General features: G+C 55.1%; 7 protein-coding genes across 7 annotated transcripts; 3 read left to right on the top strand and 4 right to left on the bottom strand.

Annotated features, from left to right (window-relative positions):
* Positions 1-2,755: 2,755 nt before the first annotated feature.
* Positions 2,756-3,346, top strand: HMPREF1541_04329 (uncharacterized protein; the record flags this gene model as incomplete). Its single annotated transcript, XM_008718675.1, has 1 exon — positions 2,756-3,346. The coding sequence occupies one exon, from the start codon at positions 2,756-2,758 to the stop codon at positions 3,344-3,346; it is 591 nt and encodes a 196-aa protein (XP_008716897.1).
* Positions 3,347-4,272: 926 nt separating this feature from the next.
* Positions 4,273-6,206, bottom strand: HMPREF1541_04328 (uncharacterized protein; the record flags this gene model as incomplete). Its single annotated transcript, XM_008718674.1, has 3 exons — positions 4,273-5,387; positions 5,438-5,593; positions 5,687-6,206. 3 exons carry the CDS (start codon positions 6,204-6,206, stop codon positions 4,273-4,275), a joined length of 1,791 nt encoding a protein of 596 aa, XP_008716896.1.
* Positions 6,207-7,618: 1,412 nt separating this feature from the next.
* Positions 7,619-9,262, bottom strand: HMPREF1541_04327 (uncharacterized protein; the record flags this gene model as incomplete). Its single annotated transcript, XM_008718673.1, has 1 exon — positions 7,619-9,262. One exon carries the CDS (start codon positions 9,260-9,262, stop codon positions 7,619-7,621), a length of 1,644 nt encoding a protein of 547 aa, XP_008716895.1.
* Positions 9,263-10,133: 871 nt separating this feature from the next.
* HMPREF1541_04326 (uncharacterized protein) lies at positions 10,134-11,640 on the bottom strand (the record flags this gene model as incomplete). The annotated part of the gene is made up of 2 exons (XM_008718672.1): positions 10,134-10,404; positions 10,451-11,640. The coding sequence occupies 2 exons, from the start codon at positions 11,638-11,640 to the stop codon at positions 10,134-10,136; spliced, it is 1,461 nt and encodes a 486-aa protein (XP_008716894.1).
* A 1,307-nt stretch (positions 11,641-12,947) lies between these two features.
* Positions 12,948-13,488, bottom strand: HMPREF1541_04325 (uncharacterized protein; the record flags this gene model as incomplete). The annotated part of the gene is made up of 2 exons (XM_008718671.1): positions 12,948-13,418; positions 13,468-13,488. 2 exons carry the CDS (start codon positions 13,486-13,488, stop codon positions 12,948-12,950), a joined length of 492 nt encoding a protein of 163 aa, XP_008716893.1.
* A 528-nt stretch (positions 13,489-14,016) lies between these two features.
* On the top strand, positions 14,017-14,733 carry HMPREF1541_04324 (ribosomal protein L17; the record flags this gene model as incomplete). The annotated part of the gene is made up of 1 exon (XM_008718670.1): positions 14,017-14,733. One exon carries the CDS (start codon positions 14,017-14,019, stop codon positions 14,731-14,733), a length of 717 nt encoding a protein of 238 aa, XP_008716892.1.
* Positions 14,734-15,285: 552 nt separating this feature from the next.
* On the top strand, positions 15,286-16,218 carry HMPREF1541_04323 (uncharacterized protein; the record flags this gene model as incomplete). Its single annotated transcript, XM_008718669.1, has 1 exon — positions 15,286-16,218. The coding sequence occupies one exon, from the start codon at positions 15,286-15,288 to the stop codon at positions 16,216-16,218; it is 933 nt and encodes a 310-aa protein (XP_008716891.1).
* Between the last annotated feature and the right edge of the window lie 1,246 nt (positions 16,219-17,464).

Raw genomic sequence — 17,464 nt, 5'->3', positions numbered from 1 at the left:
TGTTGGTGGACCGGGGTTGTTCTTACCGGAGTGAGATGGGCCATGGTTGGTGAGAGTCATGGTTGGGGGACAAGGATCAGGGACGAAGTCGATGCACATTACACGTGAGGAGCTAGTGGGGAGGATCGACGGCGTGAGGTGCCTAGGCCGTGTAATGGTAGATGATGTGAATAGAAGGACGGTCTCGAGGTTTTGCCTGCTGATGTGAAAGAGGCGGTAGGTAGGTAGGCAGGCGATGGAGATGCATGCGCACAGCATGTTGCATATAATACATAGAACGAAAAGCTTGAATTTCCATTTTTCCTGCTTCACTGCTTTGATTCCGCGTGTCACATCGCCCTCCTTCGCTCAGTTCGCGATAGCCGACGGAATAAAGAAGAGCACTGGGTGGGTGAGAAGCTCACGGCGCGAGTTCGGTGCGATGCATCGTAGGAGGATGAAAAGGGCTGGCTAGGTTCAACGCAGATGGTACTCTGGGACGAATGGGCGCCTTGTCAATGGTCTCAAATTGCGATGCTAGCGAGGCGTCGAGGCGTGGCGTGGTGTGGACGAGAGTTGTGGATGCAACGATTGAGCCCTGGAGAAGGCGAACGGCGCCGCTGGTCAATCTCTGTAGGCCTCGTACTGTAGATGCGGCTCTAGCTATCGTCAAGCCCATCGTCGCATCAGGTTTGGCACAGGGCGCTTGCAGGAGAGACAGGAAGGATCAGGACGGATCGTTTGCGTTCTTTGATTTGGTGCTTGAATTCGTCGTCGCGGGCTGAGTTCGGTCTCATTGTGACGACCAAGCGTAGTTTCTCAGCAGCGCCTTGGACCTGGCCGAGAATACTGTTGAAGTGCAAATGCCGGAGGACTCGGTGGTCGTCCAGTCGCTCTTACCTCTGCAATTCCACCCGACACGTTTTCAGTGGTTCGCTGCTTCCCATCGATGCACACTCCCAAAAAAGAATCACGTTGCCAACACTGCAACCACTGCGGCTCGCTACCTCTCCACGTCGACAACATGATGCTGCCAAGTTGGCGGAAGTCCCCCTTGATGACGCTTGCCAGGGTGATTTGCCTCAAGCCGGCATTCCTGAGGATAAAGACACCCCTTCGGCGGACATGACCTCGATTCCTCATGATATATCTTCCATCTCTTCCTCAACGCGACGAGAATTCTCTTCGACTACACTGTCCATCGCTGCACACGTCAGAGGTAGCTGGTGAGGCATTGCCGTCGATCGAGCGCCTGCGGGCGCGGCTGTTGTCAAAGATATGGGAAAGGTAGGTCAGTCTTCACAGATATTATGTCCACCCAAGCCTGGTGCAGGGACCGGCCTCACTCGCCATTCATCGTTCTCACCCACAGCACATCGACGGTATCTTCGCAAGTGAAGCGCTCGATTCCCAGGCTGCATCTGATGACTGGAAGCTAACTTTACCCGGCCTCGACTATTAAGGGGTCACCATCAATCGCCCTTGCATGTTTATCGTGTTCATCACTTTACCTGTCAACATGACATAAAGACAGTATAGGGGTCTTCGGAGTAGGCGAAGCAGAACGAAGACTCGGAAAGATCAATCGACGCTGGGGCTAGCGAATGTAGTCGCAAGCAAACTCCTTATCCGCTGATCAGAAGCAAGGTTCGTCCGTATCTGATTAACAGTCTCGATCCTCGATCACGATAAACAACAAGCCTGGATCATCAGGCTCTGTAACACAGACGCGCAACTTTGGAGCACATGATGGAGACAGTGATCATCTTGTATCCCGCCGTGTGTCTCGGAGAGGGAAGTAGTGGCCGACGTGGGAGCGAACCGCTTTTACGCGCACGCTCCAAGGATCAACAAGACGAGCGAGGACGAGACCGCGCCAAGGCGTAGGAATTTCAGGGGGGGAATATTCAACACAGCCGCAACTTCGCGACGCCAACACCAATATCCGCCAATTTCTGCCGCGCCAGGCGAAATGAAGCCCCAAAAAACTAGCCTCCGATCAACAAACACGCGCTGTGGCGATGAGTTGCTTGTCTCAGAAGTTCGTGCCTGGTGAGCAGGATCGGGCTTTCCCTTTCAGGCGGCGGAGGATGCGCTTTGTCAATCGCGCATCCACTTGAGCTACATCGATGTCGCTGATCAATTTACGGTACCCATAGCGATGGACTCTGCCACGAAAGTGTGCTGATTGTCTCTGTTCCGGTCACACAGCAGCGCCGTCAACCTCTGTTGGGCTCTGCGATCTCTAGTCGGCGGCCGCCACAGGCATGGCAAGCTGTCGGCGGCGCAGCTTGTGATCGTGCTCATCTCATGATCCGCCGCCCAAGAGATGGCGCCTATTGTCCACGATGGCATCGACCTTGTCCCATTGAGCACAAGCGACGCCGAAGAAAGCAGCCACAATCTCCCCGACTCCCAATAAGAGCGACGCAATCTGTCTGGTGGGAGACTACCGAAGAGCCGCCTCCGAGGTGGATCGCTGATTGGCTCCGCTTGCCCCTGAACAGCACCCCAGTAACCTCCACCGCCATCATCTTCCTGGTTGCTCAATTTCCCGTTGCCAACGCCGGCCAGCACCTATATCAGCAACAGCTGCGGGAGGCCGTACTCTCTCTTCTTTCTTTCCTCCAGTTTAGTACTCAGTCAAACTCAGTCACACTCGTTGCACAACCAGGCTCCTCGCGAACCGTCCATTCTTTCCAAAACCAACAACCAACAACATCAACCAACACCGAACCCTTTTTAATCCCTCCAAACTCCCAACCAAACAATCAAAATGAAGTCTGTCATCGCTCTCGCTCTCGCCGGCGTTGCCGTTGCCGTCCCGGCCTGGTCTGATGCCCCAGTGGAGCCAATCCAGTCGACCACCACCACTGCTGCTTCTTCCACCTGGGCTGACGTCGAGATCTCGACCACCACCACCAAGCCAGTGGTTCCCACCACCTCTGCCACCTCCACCTGGGGTGACTGGTCTTCCGAGACCACCTCCACTGTCACTGCCATCACCACCGTGTGCCAGTATGCCACCACCTTCACCGACAAGGGTGACGTCTACACCGCCACCGCTGGCGAGACCTACGTCCTGACCAAGGGTCCCTACACCGTCACCATCCCCGTCTACGAGGAGACCTCCACCGTCTGCGACACCCCCGTTGCTCCCACGGGTGCTGCCTCCACCTGGGTCGACGCTGTCGTCCCTGCTGGCCCCACTGGTGCCAGCACTGGCGTCTCCCCTGCTTCCCCCAGCGCTGGCTACCCCGGCAAGCCTGCTGGCAGCGAGCCCGTCTCCCCTTACACCGGTGCTGCCTCCAAGATGGCCGGTGCTGGTCTGGCCGGTGTTGCCGCCATCGCCGCCCTTCTCCTGTAAGTCGCCCATGGCTATCCATGGATGATATAAGAAGCAGCGTTCTCTTTTGATCTCAAGAGGGAATGACGCGACTTGTGGTTTTCTATGTACATGGTTTGACACATTTGTATGTGTGGGAAAGTTCTTTCGGCAGTTTGGCGGTGAGCGCACACGTTCGAGACAACAGCAGCATCACTTCTGGGGATGTTGTGGTGTGCTGCCGTCGCCGCCAACTGAGATGAACTTGGATTGGAGCGTGCATAGTGTGAAGTGGTTGCAAATGTAATATTGGTTAGCACTGCGTTGGACGTGTATGTTGTATATATGCGCTGACCGGAATGATCAATGTTTTATACGATGCCTTTTTTTCTGCTTGACCCCGGTTTGTGATGTGCATTCGGACGTGCATGCGTTTGTCTGCGCCTCGCCTCGAGTCCGAGATCGTGTTCGGGCTGTTAGCCAGGCCAAGTCGCCGCCTTATACCGTTGATGCGTGGAAGTAGAACCCTCCAGTGTACGGGTACCAGTTACGCATGTAGAAGACTACATAGGGGCATCGAGCCTCGCCATCAGAGGACCCGCATTCCAGTCCATGCATCCCACGATCCAATCGAGCGACTCTCTATCGTTCCTCGTTTCTTATTTACAATACGTGCTATCGTATCATGCCCATCCGACCGCCGTCTCTGTTTTCCACGTACATCAACCACCCATGACATGACAGACCACGAGCCTCCACTATCCCGTTGTGATGACACTGTCAAATACGATCCTGCGGTCCTCTTCCTCGTTTCCCAAACGCATCTCATCTCTCCTCCACTTCCATCCCAACCCATCTCTTCCCTTGCCTGTTCCTCATCAGCGCCGCGGCTCCCAGCCAACCCTCCATCCGCCGGCCCGCCCTCCTCATCAACGCACTCTAAAACCCGTATATATCGAACCGCGGTCTCAAAACTTCAACTGTGCAATAACCCCCCCCGAATTCAAGAACGCACACCTCTCCCCCAATCTCTGCGCCGTCAACGCCGCTGACCCTCCCTCCCCTTCCCGCTCCCCATCTCCATCCAAAGCCCACAACCCCGGCGTGCCCCCACCAATGACGAACACCTCCGTCCTATTGCCCTGTCCCCCTTTGCCCTCCGCCATCGGCATCGGCACAAACCCCTCCCCCCACCCCACCAAAGTCTCCTTGCCCACCAAACTCGGCTGCCCTGTAGCCGCAAACGAAGTCCAACTCCGACTCTGCCGCGGCAGCAGCGCGTAGTCCTGCTCTGTAGGCGCGAAGCCCGAGAGGGTATCGTAGTGCGAGAAATTGGCGTAGACGTACGCGAATTCCGAGGTGTGCACTGGGCCGAGGCCCGGGTAGCCTTGAGCGGCCAGGATGGGGGTGAGGATGGTGGCGTTCTGGTCGTACAAGTACACGCCCGGGGAGTGCATCTGCGCCAGGTGGTCGCCGAACCAGATGGGCATGCAGGTCATGAGCACGTCGCGGAAGATGCGGGCGGAGCGGTAGAACTGCGCGGTCAGGTTGGCGGCCGGGTTGGCGGCGAAGTCGCTGACGGGGTACAAGGCCAGTAGGGCGTCGGTGTTCTCGGGGTCCAGGTCGGGGAGGTAGCTGGTGACGAAATCGCGCGTGTCGGCGTCCGAGGCGATGGTGCGGGGCGTGAAGAAGCCCAGGTCGTCGTCGGTCCAGCCGATCATGACGCTGACGTTGGTTGCCATGCGGTGTTGGGAGACGAGGGTCGAGGGCGCCGCGGGGAGGAAGTCGTCGTCCACCGCGGGGAGCCAGACGTCGCCGATGTTGTGGGAGACGTCGCCGGAGTAGGTGGCGATGGAGGCGTTGAGGAAGGTCGTGGTGTCGCTGGCGCGGAGGCACGCGAGGGTCTCGTTCGAGTCGAGGGTCGAGGTGTTGCACCCGAGGGCTGTGGCGAGCAGGTCCATTTGGTGGTAGGTGAAGTTGCCGGTGATGCCCGGCTCGAGCGCCTGGCTTTCGCAGATGCCTCGTTGGAAGGGCACGGGTTTGGTGCCGCCGTATGCCATGATTTGCATGCCTACCGCGAGGCCTGCAAGGTGAGTTAGTATGTGGATGTGGTAGAGATTGAAAGCTACTCACCTCCAGACGACTGGCCAAAGATGGTGATGGCTTCCCCGTTACCGCCAAACATGCCGATGTTGTCGCGCACCCACTCGATCGCCAGCCTCTGGTCTCGCAATCCAGCATTCAGCGAGCCTTCTTGACGCAGTGCTTGGGTCTGCGCAAAACCAAAAGCTGAATGAACAAAGCATACACAGCATCAGCAAGCCAAACCTCCGGTCACAAAGCTACAGGACAAGCCTCAATGCAAAAGGCAGACCGACTCACCTCCCAAACGGTAATTCATCGCCACATAAATGACCGGCAGCCCATTCTCCACCGACTGCAGCACCAACGCGTCCGGCGCATTCGTGATCTCGGCGTTCGAATTATCCCAGAAGCTACCGCCGTGGATGAACACCATGACGGGCAAGCCGCAGCCCTGGTTGGCGCTAATACCGCTCGGCCTCGCGATGTTGAGATGCAGACAATCTTCCGAGACGTCCGTGACGTTGGAGAGCGTCAGCGGGTACAGCGGCGGCAGACCCATGACCTGCGGACATGCTGGGCCGTAGGCCGTTGCGTCGACGGTGCTGTCGTTGTCTGGCACGTGCAGTTGAGGCGGCTTGAAGCGGTTCGCGCCGCCGGTGTCCTGCGCGTAGGGAACGCCGAGGAAGAACTCGACGCCGTTGCGGGTCAGGCCTTGGTAGGTGACGTTGTGGGCGGTGTCGACGACGAGGGCTTCGCTGTTGACGATGGCTAGTCTCATGGCCGTGAAGGCGAGGACAAGCAGCCACTGTGGGATCATGGTGGCTGTGCTGTGCCGCGCAAAGCTATGCTATGTTGTGCTCAGAGGCTCTAAGCAGCTCCAACAGCGCGGCCATATATAGCTGGCCCGCCCAGCTAGCACTTGAGCTTTCGCTTCCGAGACTTGACATTATTGGCTTACGGCAATGGCGTCAGGATGGATTAGTTGTACTACACGGCTGGGAAGCGGAGAATGATGCGATCTACCTACCTGGATACAGTAGCTTGCTACCCCGCCTATCGTCGTCGGCGCTAGCTCTCGCTACCTGCATCCCACGCGGCAGAGAAAGCCTGCCTGTAGCCTATACTTGCGATGTAGACGGGGGGTGGTGTCTGAATTGCCATATTCGGGGTGCCTTAGGCGTCCCCTCCAAAAGTCAGGGACGGCACGCGACGGGCCAGGTGCACTTAATCTCCTAGGTATCTCGAAAGGGGGGGTCCGGCCTGTCGAGTCGATGACGCCTGAGCAGCAGGATTCATGCGGGAGCAGTAGAACCAGAGAATCACGTACGCAGGGGACAAAGCGAAGAAGTTGCTTAAAGGAGCGAAAGGGAAGATAAGTTTGCTTCTTGGGCCATTGAGTGTGGAACTGTTACTGCACCATCCTCTTCACCTCACCTCTACCTCGTCGCCGATATCAGCGCCGAATCACCGTCGTCTCAACCCAAGCTGAAGCCCCGCGCATGATGTCGTTGCCAGCAGAAACAGAAACATCAACCAAGAGTTTGCTAAGCATCTGCCGCCAAGCTGCACGCGGTCCCCCAGGCGCCTTTTCTAGGCGTCGGCTTTAGGGCCTGGGAGGCTCAGGGCTGGGCTTCTCGGCGAGGTCCAACACTTGGGTTGAACAGCACGAAACGCAGCAAGTATTCGCGGAGTGTACTGGGGTCTCAGGTCACATGGCATCCCATCGAATTATTTTTCTTCGTGAACTGAAGAAGTATCATGGAGCATGGTTTTTTTGGGAGAGTCTGGCGTACCTGGTCATCACAATATATATACACTGTGTTTGGGCAGGGTCTAGCACTTGAATGACTGAACTGGCGAGGGCGATAGTACTCACAGATGCACGGACAAGGTACTTGCGTATTCAAAGATTTTCTATCGACAAACTGCATTTGTCTACAGGTTGTGCTGTGCTGCTGAGCAACCCGTAGAATCTAGTACTTGGTGCTCTATCGAGAGCCGCGTCAAAACTTTTGGGAGTCCACAGTAATACCGACCATCCGTACACCATAGTAGCCCTCATACCCGCTCCAGTATGATTCATGTCGTCGTTCCAGTAACGCTAGCTGCCGAGGGCAACAATGAACCGGTATCCCAAGTACACTCGATCACCCCTTTGTGAACCCAGGTGCTCCAGACTTCAGCTGAGTCCTCCGTACCACCTTGTCGATGCAGAATCCAATTCGGCCATCACACCTTACCCGGCGCGAGGACAGGCGCATAAGCCTTCTCACCCGCGTCGCCCGCCGCTCGCTGCACCACAACGATCTTCTGCAGCATCCTCACAGTGTCCTTGGTAATTTGGTTCTCGCGCTTGCCCTTGAGGGCGGAGTTCGCTTCGTCGTGCGCCGGAAAGACGAGACGACGGGCACGCAGATCCTGCAACGCCGGCACCAAGAAACCGCCATTGTTCTTGGCTGAGCCGACATACTGTCCCGTGCCGGCAAACCACATGGAGATCTCCTCGTAAGGCAGACCGTTGCGGGAGAGTAGCTTCAGGATCTCAAAGAGGACGGGGTCGTTGATGTAGTGCAGGTATCCGCTGTATGACATGCTGGTCAAGTTGATAGACAGGTACTGGATGCCGTTGAGTGCAGGGCCGAGGTTGATGACAGCCTTTAGAACGTGGTGCCAGGCAAGCATTTTAGAACCGCGGTGGCCTCTAGAGTCGAGGTTTCTAGCGATCTCGAAGGTGTTCTTGCCAAAGAAGATCTTCGCGCCCATGTTGTGCAGGTGATGGTTGACACTCAGGATGGCGATGGCTGGAAATTTGTTGCCCGAGCAGTAACGCTGTTGAGATCTAGGAACTCCCAACTGGATCGGCTCATCGGAGACGAGGATGTCGTCAAGAAGCATGAGCTTGAAGTCGTCTGGGAGTTCCATGATGTTGAAGGGGCGAGCCTGGTGTGTACTGGCAAGCGGAGATGCATGGGGACGAGATGATAGCATGGTCGGAATATGGGAGAAGATGGCCGACGCATCGAGGGGCAGTCCTTGTAGACGAGAGGAGCGTACCTTCTCACTGACGATTTTGTTCGCGAGTACAACATCCTCCTTGGAGAACAGGTCGGATCCCCGTACAAGGCAAAGTTGAAGTGGACGGCGGAGATGCGGGTGGACATGGGGTAGGATGTTGAAGTTAGCCTCAACCTTCACACCTGAACTGACCATGAATGTGACACCAACTAGTAGGACACTAGGTGTTCCGCCTTGCGCATAGGTGACCCGGTCAGGCTGCGGCCTCTTCTCAGATACCATATGGACTTGCCAGGCATGTAGCCCGCGCTGGTGGAACGTACGAGACATATCCAAGAACATGCCTGGCCAAGTCATGAGGTTCGGGCGAGGCTCAATGCGAGCGTAGACACGCGATTCAAGGTCGCCTGGGAATGGGCCAGGAACCACTAGATTGACCGCTATGACCTGGAGTCTGGGGTAGGCGGATTGAACCAGGGCCACCCTATCGGGCATTGAGAGACCCTCCATAATTCTATTAGAGAGGTCTGGGCGGGGACGGGGCCGCAAAGCCAGCGCTTGAGTTGTAACCGGCATGTGTTGGTTGCTGACGGGCAAAGACTGTTGAAGAGAGTTGGCGGAGAGCGTGACACGAACGACGGGATACGACGCGATGTTCATGAAGGCTTCGAAGGCCGCACTGGTCTTGTCGTTGGGGGCAAGGCCGAAGGCTTGGAGCACCAAGGACATGTGTAGACCAGTCTGCTCTTGAAGGTTCGGGAGGTTCGCAGGCTGCGCGGATGCACTTGCATCGTTCGACAGGATGTTGTACGAGGGAATGCTTCGACGAATCAGGCCAGAACGATCGGGAGAGTCCATGATGGACAGTGTTGTCGAAGAGAGAGGATAAGGAGAAGCAAAGAAGCCACGCAGTTGCTGAATCGCTCGAGCCGCGCACACGAGTTGCAATGTTCGTAGAGGGGAGAAGTGTAAAGGCGCCACCTGCAACGACGGATTAAGTAGTCGACGAGGTTTGATGCGGAAGCGCTAAGCACGAGGTCGACCAATAAAGTGCTGCTGGAGTGTCACTGTTGTGTGAAGGGGTGAAGCTTGGAGTGGGGCATCGACGACATCTGGAGAAGTCGTGGGACGTGGTGGTGAAAAGACAGACGTCGGCTCAGTACCTTGAAATAGTGGCGGCGTAACGAGCTGCTGAATGTTATGTAAACCTCACTTGAAGTTGCACTTCAGCAACAGGGTAGGGCAGAACATTAGAGGAAGTGCATGGGGAAAAGGCGAGGAAAGGGCTCTGTAGAGTGAGACATTGCTGGGGTGTGGGTGCTGGGACGGCCTCCAGATAGTATCTTCCTGTGAATGCCTGTTTTGCAGCAAATGCAATTCACGCTGCAGTGCTGATCATTCACGCCTGTCAAGTGAAGATATTGAAACAAGGCAACCAGGCTTGGCATTGGGTTCTGACTTACCAATGCCTCCACAAAGCCTGCCGGTCTCGATCTCGGTTGACCACGAAATGTTCAGGATCTCAAACATGGTTGGGTATGGCTGATTATACATTGTCCGTACATCTCGTGCTGGAAAGACCTGTGACTGGATCGTTGAGGAAGACTCCTACCTCGAAACGCCATCTTGGCAGTGCGAACTGGGAATGTTGAAGCCCATTCATCAAGGCCGTCGTATGTATACCGCCCAGAGTCCTGCTATTGCATAACAATCGATGTTCGCCCACTCGCTATTCCTTGATCCAGGGTTGTTCAAAAGTGCCAACCCACCCTTCCACCTCCTTTCGCAGAGTCAGGATCTCCGTGTCTTCCTCTCCATTGCCGAGGTACTCGAGGAAGGCCTTGACGCTACCAGGAGCTTTTCGCTTCTTCGCTTCCGCCTCTTCTCGGGCTTTCTTGTCTAGGCGAATTGTGATACTGACGGCTCGATCGACGATGTCCGCTACACGGGCGAAATCCGTAGGCTGGAAACCTCGAGTTGTCATGGCGGGCGTACCCATCCTAGAGGTATTACTTTGACATAGCGCTAAGGAAGAATGCGACTCACCTCAACCCTCCGGGCTTCAAAGCGGACTTATCTCCTGGCACAGTGTTCTTGTTGGCGGCCAGACCACAGAGCTCCAACACCCTCTCAACTCTGGCACCATCCACGCCTTTGCTCTTCAGATCTACCAGAACTAGATGGTTGTCGGTACCACCACTGACGATATTGTAGCCCAGTCCGCCGCTCTCGGTCGAATCACCTAATCTCTTCGAGAGAGATTTGGCGTTCTCAAGCACAAGTTTCTGATACTGCTTGAATGTGGACGACTGTGCTTGGTGTAGTGCAACAGCGAGAGCGCTGATGGTGTGGTTGTGAGGACCTCCTTGATGACCGGGGAAGACCGAGGCATTGATTGGGTTCTCGAGGTCGTACATTACTTTCTCACCCGACTTGGTGGTTGAACGGACGCCTTTGCGGAAGAAAATCATTGCACCACGAGGGCCACGCAGTGATTTATGAGTGGTTGTTGTGACAATGTCTGAATTCGGGAAAGGCGATGGAATCACGTCGCCTGCAACGAGGCCAGAAATATGGGCCATGTCAGACAATAAGTAGGCATTGACGGAGTTTGCGATCTCGCGCATCCGCTCGTAGTCAATCAGACGAGAGTAAGCTGATGTGCCAGCAATGATGAGCTTTGGGCGATACAGTTGCGCAAGGTCACTGAGCTTGTCGTAGTCGATCAAACCAGTCTTCTCGTCTAGTCGGTATGGGAAAGTCTCAAAATATTTCGAGATCATGCTGATCTTCTTGGTTGGAGTCTGGTATCCATGCGACAAGTGGCCGCCATGTGGTAAATCGAGACCCATGATCCGGTCGTGAGTGTTGAGGACGGCTGAGTACGCGTACAAATTGGCGGGTGAGCCGGACAAGGGCTGAACGTTCACACCCCATTCCTCAGGATTCAATCTGAAGGTCTCCAGAGCTCGTTGCTGGCAGAGTCGTTCGGCTTCGTCGATGTGTTCATTGCCGCCATAGTAGCGGGCTCCTGGATATCCTTCGGAGTATTTGTTCTGCATAACACTGCCAAGAGTGTCTAGAACAGCTTGAGATGTAAAGTTCTCGGATGGGATGAGGTTGATGAAATGCTGCTGGCGTCTAATTTCCCGTTGCACAATCTCGTACATCTGCGGATCGGCTTTCTCGAGATGATCACCAAGCAACTCAGTCATAGCACCGGTGAGGGCACCCATGGGCTTGGAGGTGGCAAAGGTCCTCCGTGATTGGAGGCAAGAAGAGCATACTGACTGGCGAACGGCTCTGGGCGGCTGATGCGAGAGTGCTGCCCTCAATGGGCGTGCAAGTCGGGGTACCGACATCGCGAGTGCTGACTTGGCACCGAATGCTGAGAGCAAAATATAGTGGCGTGAAGCAACAGCACACGAAGCTCGCCCAGGTCGTCCGATGATACCCCGCGAGAGGTGGCGTTAGTGATCTTAGATTCTGGATGGAAGCTCGTAGCTCTGCACGCAGAACGTCGGTCAGTCCTACTGGAAAAATGGCGTCGTCTAGGTCAAATAGCCATCGCCCGTCAATACCACGCCCTAGCACGAGACTGGGGCAATACTGGGGCATCGAGTTTGAAGTCATCGACGACCTGTCCGCGCGGAGAAGTCGGCGAGCGCTAGTCTGAAGTTGGTTAGTTGCCAATCGTTGCCAAGTCTGCGTATCAAAAACTCCAAGCTCGCCAGCAACAACTTGCTTTCCCTTCTTTACAACTAAATCTGCGATGAAGAGACGCTATGTAGGCACTACAGCTCTCGCGCTCCTGGGTCTTCGGGTCCGGAGGTCTGTGGGCGATGCTGATATGTCCAGGCCCCATCACCACAGTATGGGCAATGTGAAAACGTCGGAGCAGACCATGTTGTTCATATTGACGTGATGCGAAGCAACTTTCGCGGGTTGGAATTTCGCAATCGCGGTCTACCTATCCTAGCTCTGGTCACTGGACAAAACGACGTGCATCCGAGCCTTCGAGAACGGGGGACACGTGGATGGCCACTCAATTGGTCTCTATAGACCGCTTGCAGTGGTTTGGCACACGGCAGAATGCTTAGCACCAGACCTATACATGAGAAATGCCATGTTCTGAGCGCATATCGAATCCCAATCTTAATATTCCGTCCCTGCCAGCTGCTTCATGGTAGGCGCCGTGCCCATTACATCGCATCATCAATGTCTTACTCGAGCCACGCCCCTGCGCGCTGATAGCTTCGTAACGACACAGCCATTACATTGAACAACACAAGTAGTCGAGACATATGGGTTCGACTAGCCTTTCGAATTGTAGACTGGTATCAACGGAAATGGTGAAGGTGAGAAGCTTCACTGCCGCAGTGCTGCGGTGTCAGAGGCTGGAAGCTGGAAGCGGATGGAAAAGCGAGTATGCTCAAATGGCAGCCGCTGATGTCGTGATCTGAGGGACGGTTTGAGGAATGCATTGCCCGCGCTATCTTTTGAAGGAAAGTCAAGGGCGCGATTTTCCTCTGCCGCAGCCGCTTCATCTCATTTCGAGCAGACGAGGCTCCCTTGACTTTTCCTTCGCCGCCTCGACCTTGTCCTTGGTCTCGCTCTTCGCGGAGTCCACGATGTCTTTGGCTCCGTCCTTCGCGGAATCCACAGCCTCTTTAGCCTTCTGCTCGAGCTCCTTGACCTGCTCAGTCTGTCGGAGGTTGTTCCATGCGTTGGTGATCTTATCTGTGTAGATCTCCCGCTGTTCCGTCCAGTCGGTAGTCTGTATTCGGGACACCATCTTCTCGAGCTCACTGTTCCATCGATCCTTCAGCTGTTCTGAGAGACCGGCGCGTTTGACCTCGTATGGCGGTGGATCGGGCCTGGGCGCCGGGGGTTCTACAACATTGTGGAGGAGCTGAGACGACTGTTGTAATATCGTGTGTTGGACATTTCTGTTCGCTTTGTGAAGATATATCGTGAGGTAGAGTACCCCGGTTGTGAGAGTGAACCCTCCAAGCTGTGATGTGTTAGCGCACGATAGTGGCAGTCGATCGAGTATCACATACGAAACCAGTCGTGAAACCCATGTTCGCGTGTATCTGAGTGACGACCGATCAGGAGCTTGCGTTGGGAGGGTGCAAGTCCCCTATTTATGTCTTGCGGACAATCGGAATTGTTGGTGGGGAGCTCCCAGCGCAAAAATGTTTACCGGGAATGACTGTGAGCACGCACAGCCGGATGCAATGCACTGACGAGCGGCTCGGGCAGATGAGTATCTGGAAATGAGCCTCCGCCAATCGATAGAGTGCTGCCTGGCCTTGTGTGGGTGTAAGGAAAGGTTCTTCTGTTGGTGGTTGAAGCTCGAGCTTTCCGCGCGTCCGAATCGGGAAGGCACGAGGCTTGCATCAAATTATTCCGCGACTTCACACCATCGACCTGCGACCACCACAGCCACCACGACAATTTCCACACGCTCTCACATCGGCACCGCTCACTCGTCATCCGTTGGCGGTCCGATCTGGTCCCCGTTGGCCCGCGTGTCGCAACGCTACTGCCCGTAACGAAGCCACAGTCCAACAGGAGCCGCACCTCAACGGTGCGACCTCCACCCGACCATGACCAATATCAAATACCGCCATCTCTCGCGCGATTCCGCGCATCGACGAGCACTTCTCCGTAACCTTGCCACATCTCTCATCGAGCATGAATCCATAACAACCACCTGGCATAAAGCCAAAGAAGCGCAGAGATGGGTTGAGAAACTTATCACTCTGGGAAAAAAGAACACGAATGCATCGAAGTCGAAAGCACAAGGCATGATCTTTGATGACCATAAGCATCTGCCAAAAGTCTTTGGTGAGCTGGCAAAGAGATACGCTTCTCGTACTGGAGGCTATACACGAGTGCTACGAACTGAATCCGACCAGAACGATGCAGCGCAATCAGCCATTTTATCACTTATTGACGGACCACGTGACATGCGATTTGCAATGACAGCAAAGGCTCTTGCGAGACACCAGACAGAAGGATCTCCAATGACCGAATTAACGGCACTGAACATGCACAAGGTCACCCGGTTTCGTGAGGATGGCGAGGCCGAGCTGGAGGCAGAGGTGAAGAGGTTGACACTCTCCGAAGCAGCCGAGCAGCAGAGGTTAGAAGACGAATATAAGGAGGATGGTACTCAATACGAGTGGACTAGAGGACCCGGCCGGAGAGCTGGGCCCGGACGGGTGGTCAAGCGGGTGGTTGAGTCTGGTTCACCTGGCACCGACCCCAGAGACTTTGTGAGAAAGTTTGGAGGCAGAAAAGCGAGAAGTCCAAGGCCGTGAGTCGCGCCGACATGTTCGAGAGATCGGGATATGTATTAGTATCGCACGGTTCGTCAGTGGCTTCGGGAACGTTGGACAAACGAGTCGATCCCATAGACGATATCCCTCTGGAAGCGCTCAAAGCGCAGGGGATCAATGGGCTAGAGGGAACGAGCCCCGATCTGGAGACGCCCGCCTGTCACTGCCATAGTGTTGAAGTACAACCTGAGCAGGACGGGGGTATGAGATCATCCGTATGTCATTAAGCGGTTGATATAGGTCATCAACATGTACAATTGTAGGATTATTATATCTTCAGCTGTTCCAAACAACAAAACTTCGACAGCCGTTGCTTCTTAGTAGTGATCACGTTCCTACACAGCTCCAATTCCTGCCTGATAGACTCGCTCTCGTCCTAGGGTGCCAAGAAATAAGGCAAGGCCGATCTCGCTGCCTCATTTCATGTTGCCTTCTCGCCTTCCTTGCCTCATATGTTCCACAACAGACTTCAAGACTATAGAGACCAAACTGCACGCCACCTAGCAGGTCATTTGTATGCGTCAAGACTTAGTGATGACAACCGATCCGCTCAAAAAGCACATCCTCTACCTAGGACCAAACCTCTCCTTTTCCCACGCAGCCGTCCAGGCCGTCTTCCCTGGTCAACATCACACTCAATGCTCAGACTTTCCGCAGATATTCTCGCGTCTACAGCATGCGAGTCAAGATGCTGACGCTTCTGCACACAGCTACGCCATTGTTCCAGTCTGCAACAGCACCAACGGTCCTGTCATCCCGGTCGTGGCCCTACTACGGCAGTGTGGCGATGGTAATGGCTCATTGCTGAGTGAGCTGGCTGAGCATGGCGCAGACATCGGCGTGCAAAGCCAGGCCATAATAGTTGTCGAGGCCCAGACCTCAGTGGTGGGCCAACAGGCTCTACCGAGCGGCACACAAGCCACATCCCTTACCACAGTATCAAAGTCGGAAACCTACCTCAACATCATCCTGCGCCCGCCCTACACCTACCATCTACCTGTCCACCACTATCTCTATGTGCATCCGGACTGTCCTGTATCCGCCGCCACGTTGAAAGCCGGCGGAGACGACGAAGGTAGCCCTTCCACCACCACGGCCATCGACTACACGCTTCTAACAACCCTCCACACCCACCCTCAAGTGTGGACGCAATGCTCCACCTTCCTCCGCACGCACTTATCAGCCTCATCCGTCACGCACGTGGACCACAACTCGACGTCAGAAGCCGCGTCGCTCGTCGCACGCACTACACATGCCCAGAGCCTCACAGGTACTGTTTCGCGATCAGAGATGTCAGGGCCTGCAGGAGAAAGGCTCGGCTGGCCCGCAGCCATCTGCAGCCGACAGGCGGGCGAGGCGTACGGACTGAAGTGTGTCGCGGCGCATATTGAGGATGATAGGGAGGGGAATCGGACGACGTTTGCGGTGCTTGGCGTTGAGCCTGGAAAGCCGACCGAGGAGGGATGATGTGGCATGCTGGCTACGACGATGAGGAGTTGCGAATGCTTGCCCCTGTCGGAATGAGTGGCACATCCATGGTATCTGGCTTGATGTCGGACTTGGTAATGGAGTGCAGTCAACCCCCGGAGATCTCTTCGATACAGGGGAACAAACGAACACTATGTCCCCAATTATGATCGCGGCCCTTTGGACTCGCTATCTCGGAACGTTGAGATGAAGACGTGACTGTGTGTGCCGCTCGATGTGCTGCATCTGCTGGCGTCAAGCAGTTGACACGACAGAGCGAGACGACTATAGTGGCTGAGCCACGGCGGCTGATTGCACTGCTCCAGCCAGCCAGACAGAGAGGCAACTGAGACGACACCCCGCCGTGGTGCAGCACCCCAAGAGCAAAGGTACTCGGATCGACACTCAGGGAGCGAACGACGCCTCAGGAGCTACGGAAAAGAGTCATCGGTATACACGCGCAGAGCAGCAAGCCCGCACGACTAAGACCTCTACAAACCCCCGGGAAAGCATGGAGTGTGTCTTGCTGGATACGGTAACGATTCCCGGTCTTGATGCCATCGCTGTCAATGAGGTCCGTGGCCTCAGCCACATTTGTTTCCCGATAGTCAATATGGCTGAAGGGAGTCCAACTGCCAGAGCGCACACTGCAGGGCTGGCAGGATTGTGGCGAATACGCAAGAGAATTAACATCGATGAGAGTCAGCATGGTGGAGGGGTTGGAAGAAAGGACAAGAAGACATGCTCTGAAAGAAACGAGGCCTCTTCACGGCCAGCTAGCGATATTTTTCTTCAAGGACTACGCGTCTAGGCCAAGGACATTGTCGGTACGACCCAGGCATGGGCTGTCCACATCGATCATCTCGATTCGACTGGTTAGAGCAGCAGCTCTGTCGAGCTTGGATGATATTTCCATGTGTGGCGGCCTTCTCTTCCAGGTTCTGAACATGTCAGTGTAGAGAGAACTAGAATGATCTCCAATGTAAAGTAGTAGTAGGGGGCAGCGTCATGCACAAATCCATTGTCGTGTTGCATAAGATCCGCATGCGTGGAGATTTGGAGACTGTCTTTAACGGCCTGGCATCCAGCATCTTTGACTCTCTCGTCGAGACGCTTGTGTGGGAAGAGAAAAGAGGACGTGCACGAGTAGGGGGACGAAACTTGGAAATTAGCTGGCAGATGCCTTTTCTTAGATTCGCTATCTGTATAAAAGAATGGACAACCGACCGTCCACACTCAGGCTTCG

Source organism: Cyphellophora europaea (assembly GCF_000365145.1).
Source record: "Cyphellophora europaea CBS 101466 unplaced genomic scaffold supercont1.4, whole genome shotgun sequence".
Classification (NCBI taxonomy): domain Eukaryota; kingdom Fungi; phylum Ascomycota; class Eurotiomycetes; order Chaetothyriales; family Cyphellophoraceae; genus Cyphellophora; species Cyphellophora europaea.
Note: the sequence above shows the minus strand (reverse complement) of the source record. Positions and strands in the feature narration are given on the sequence as shown.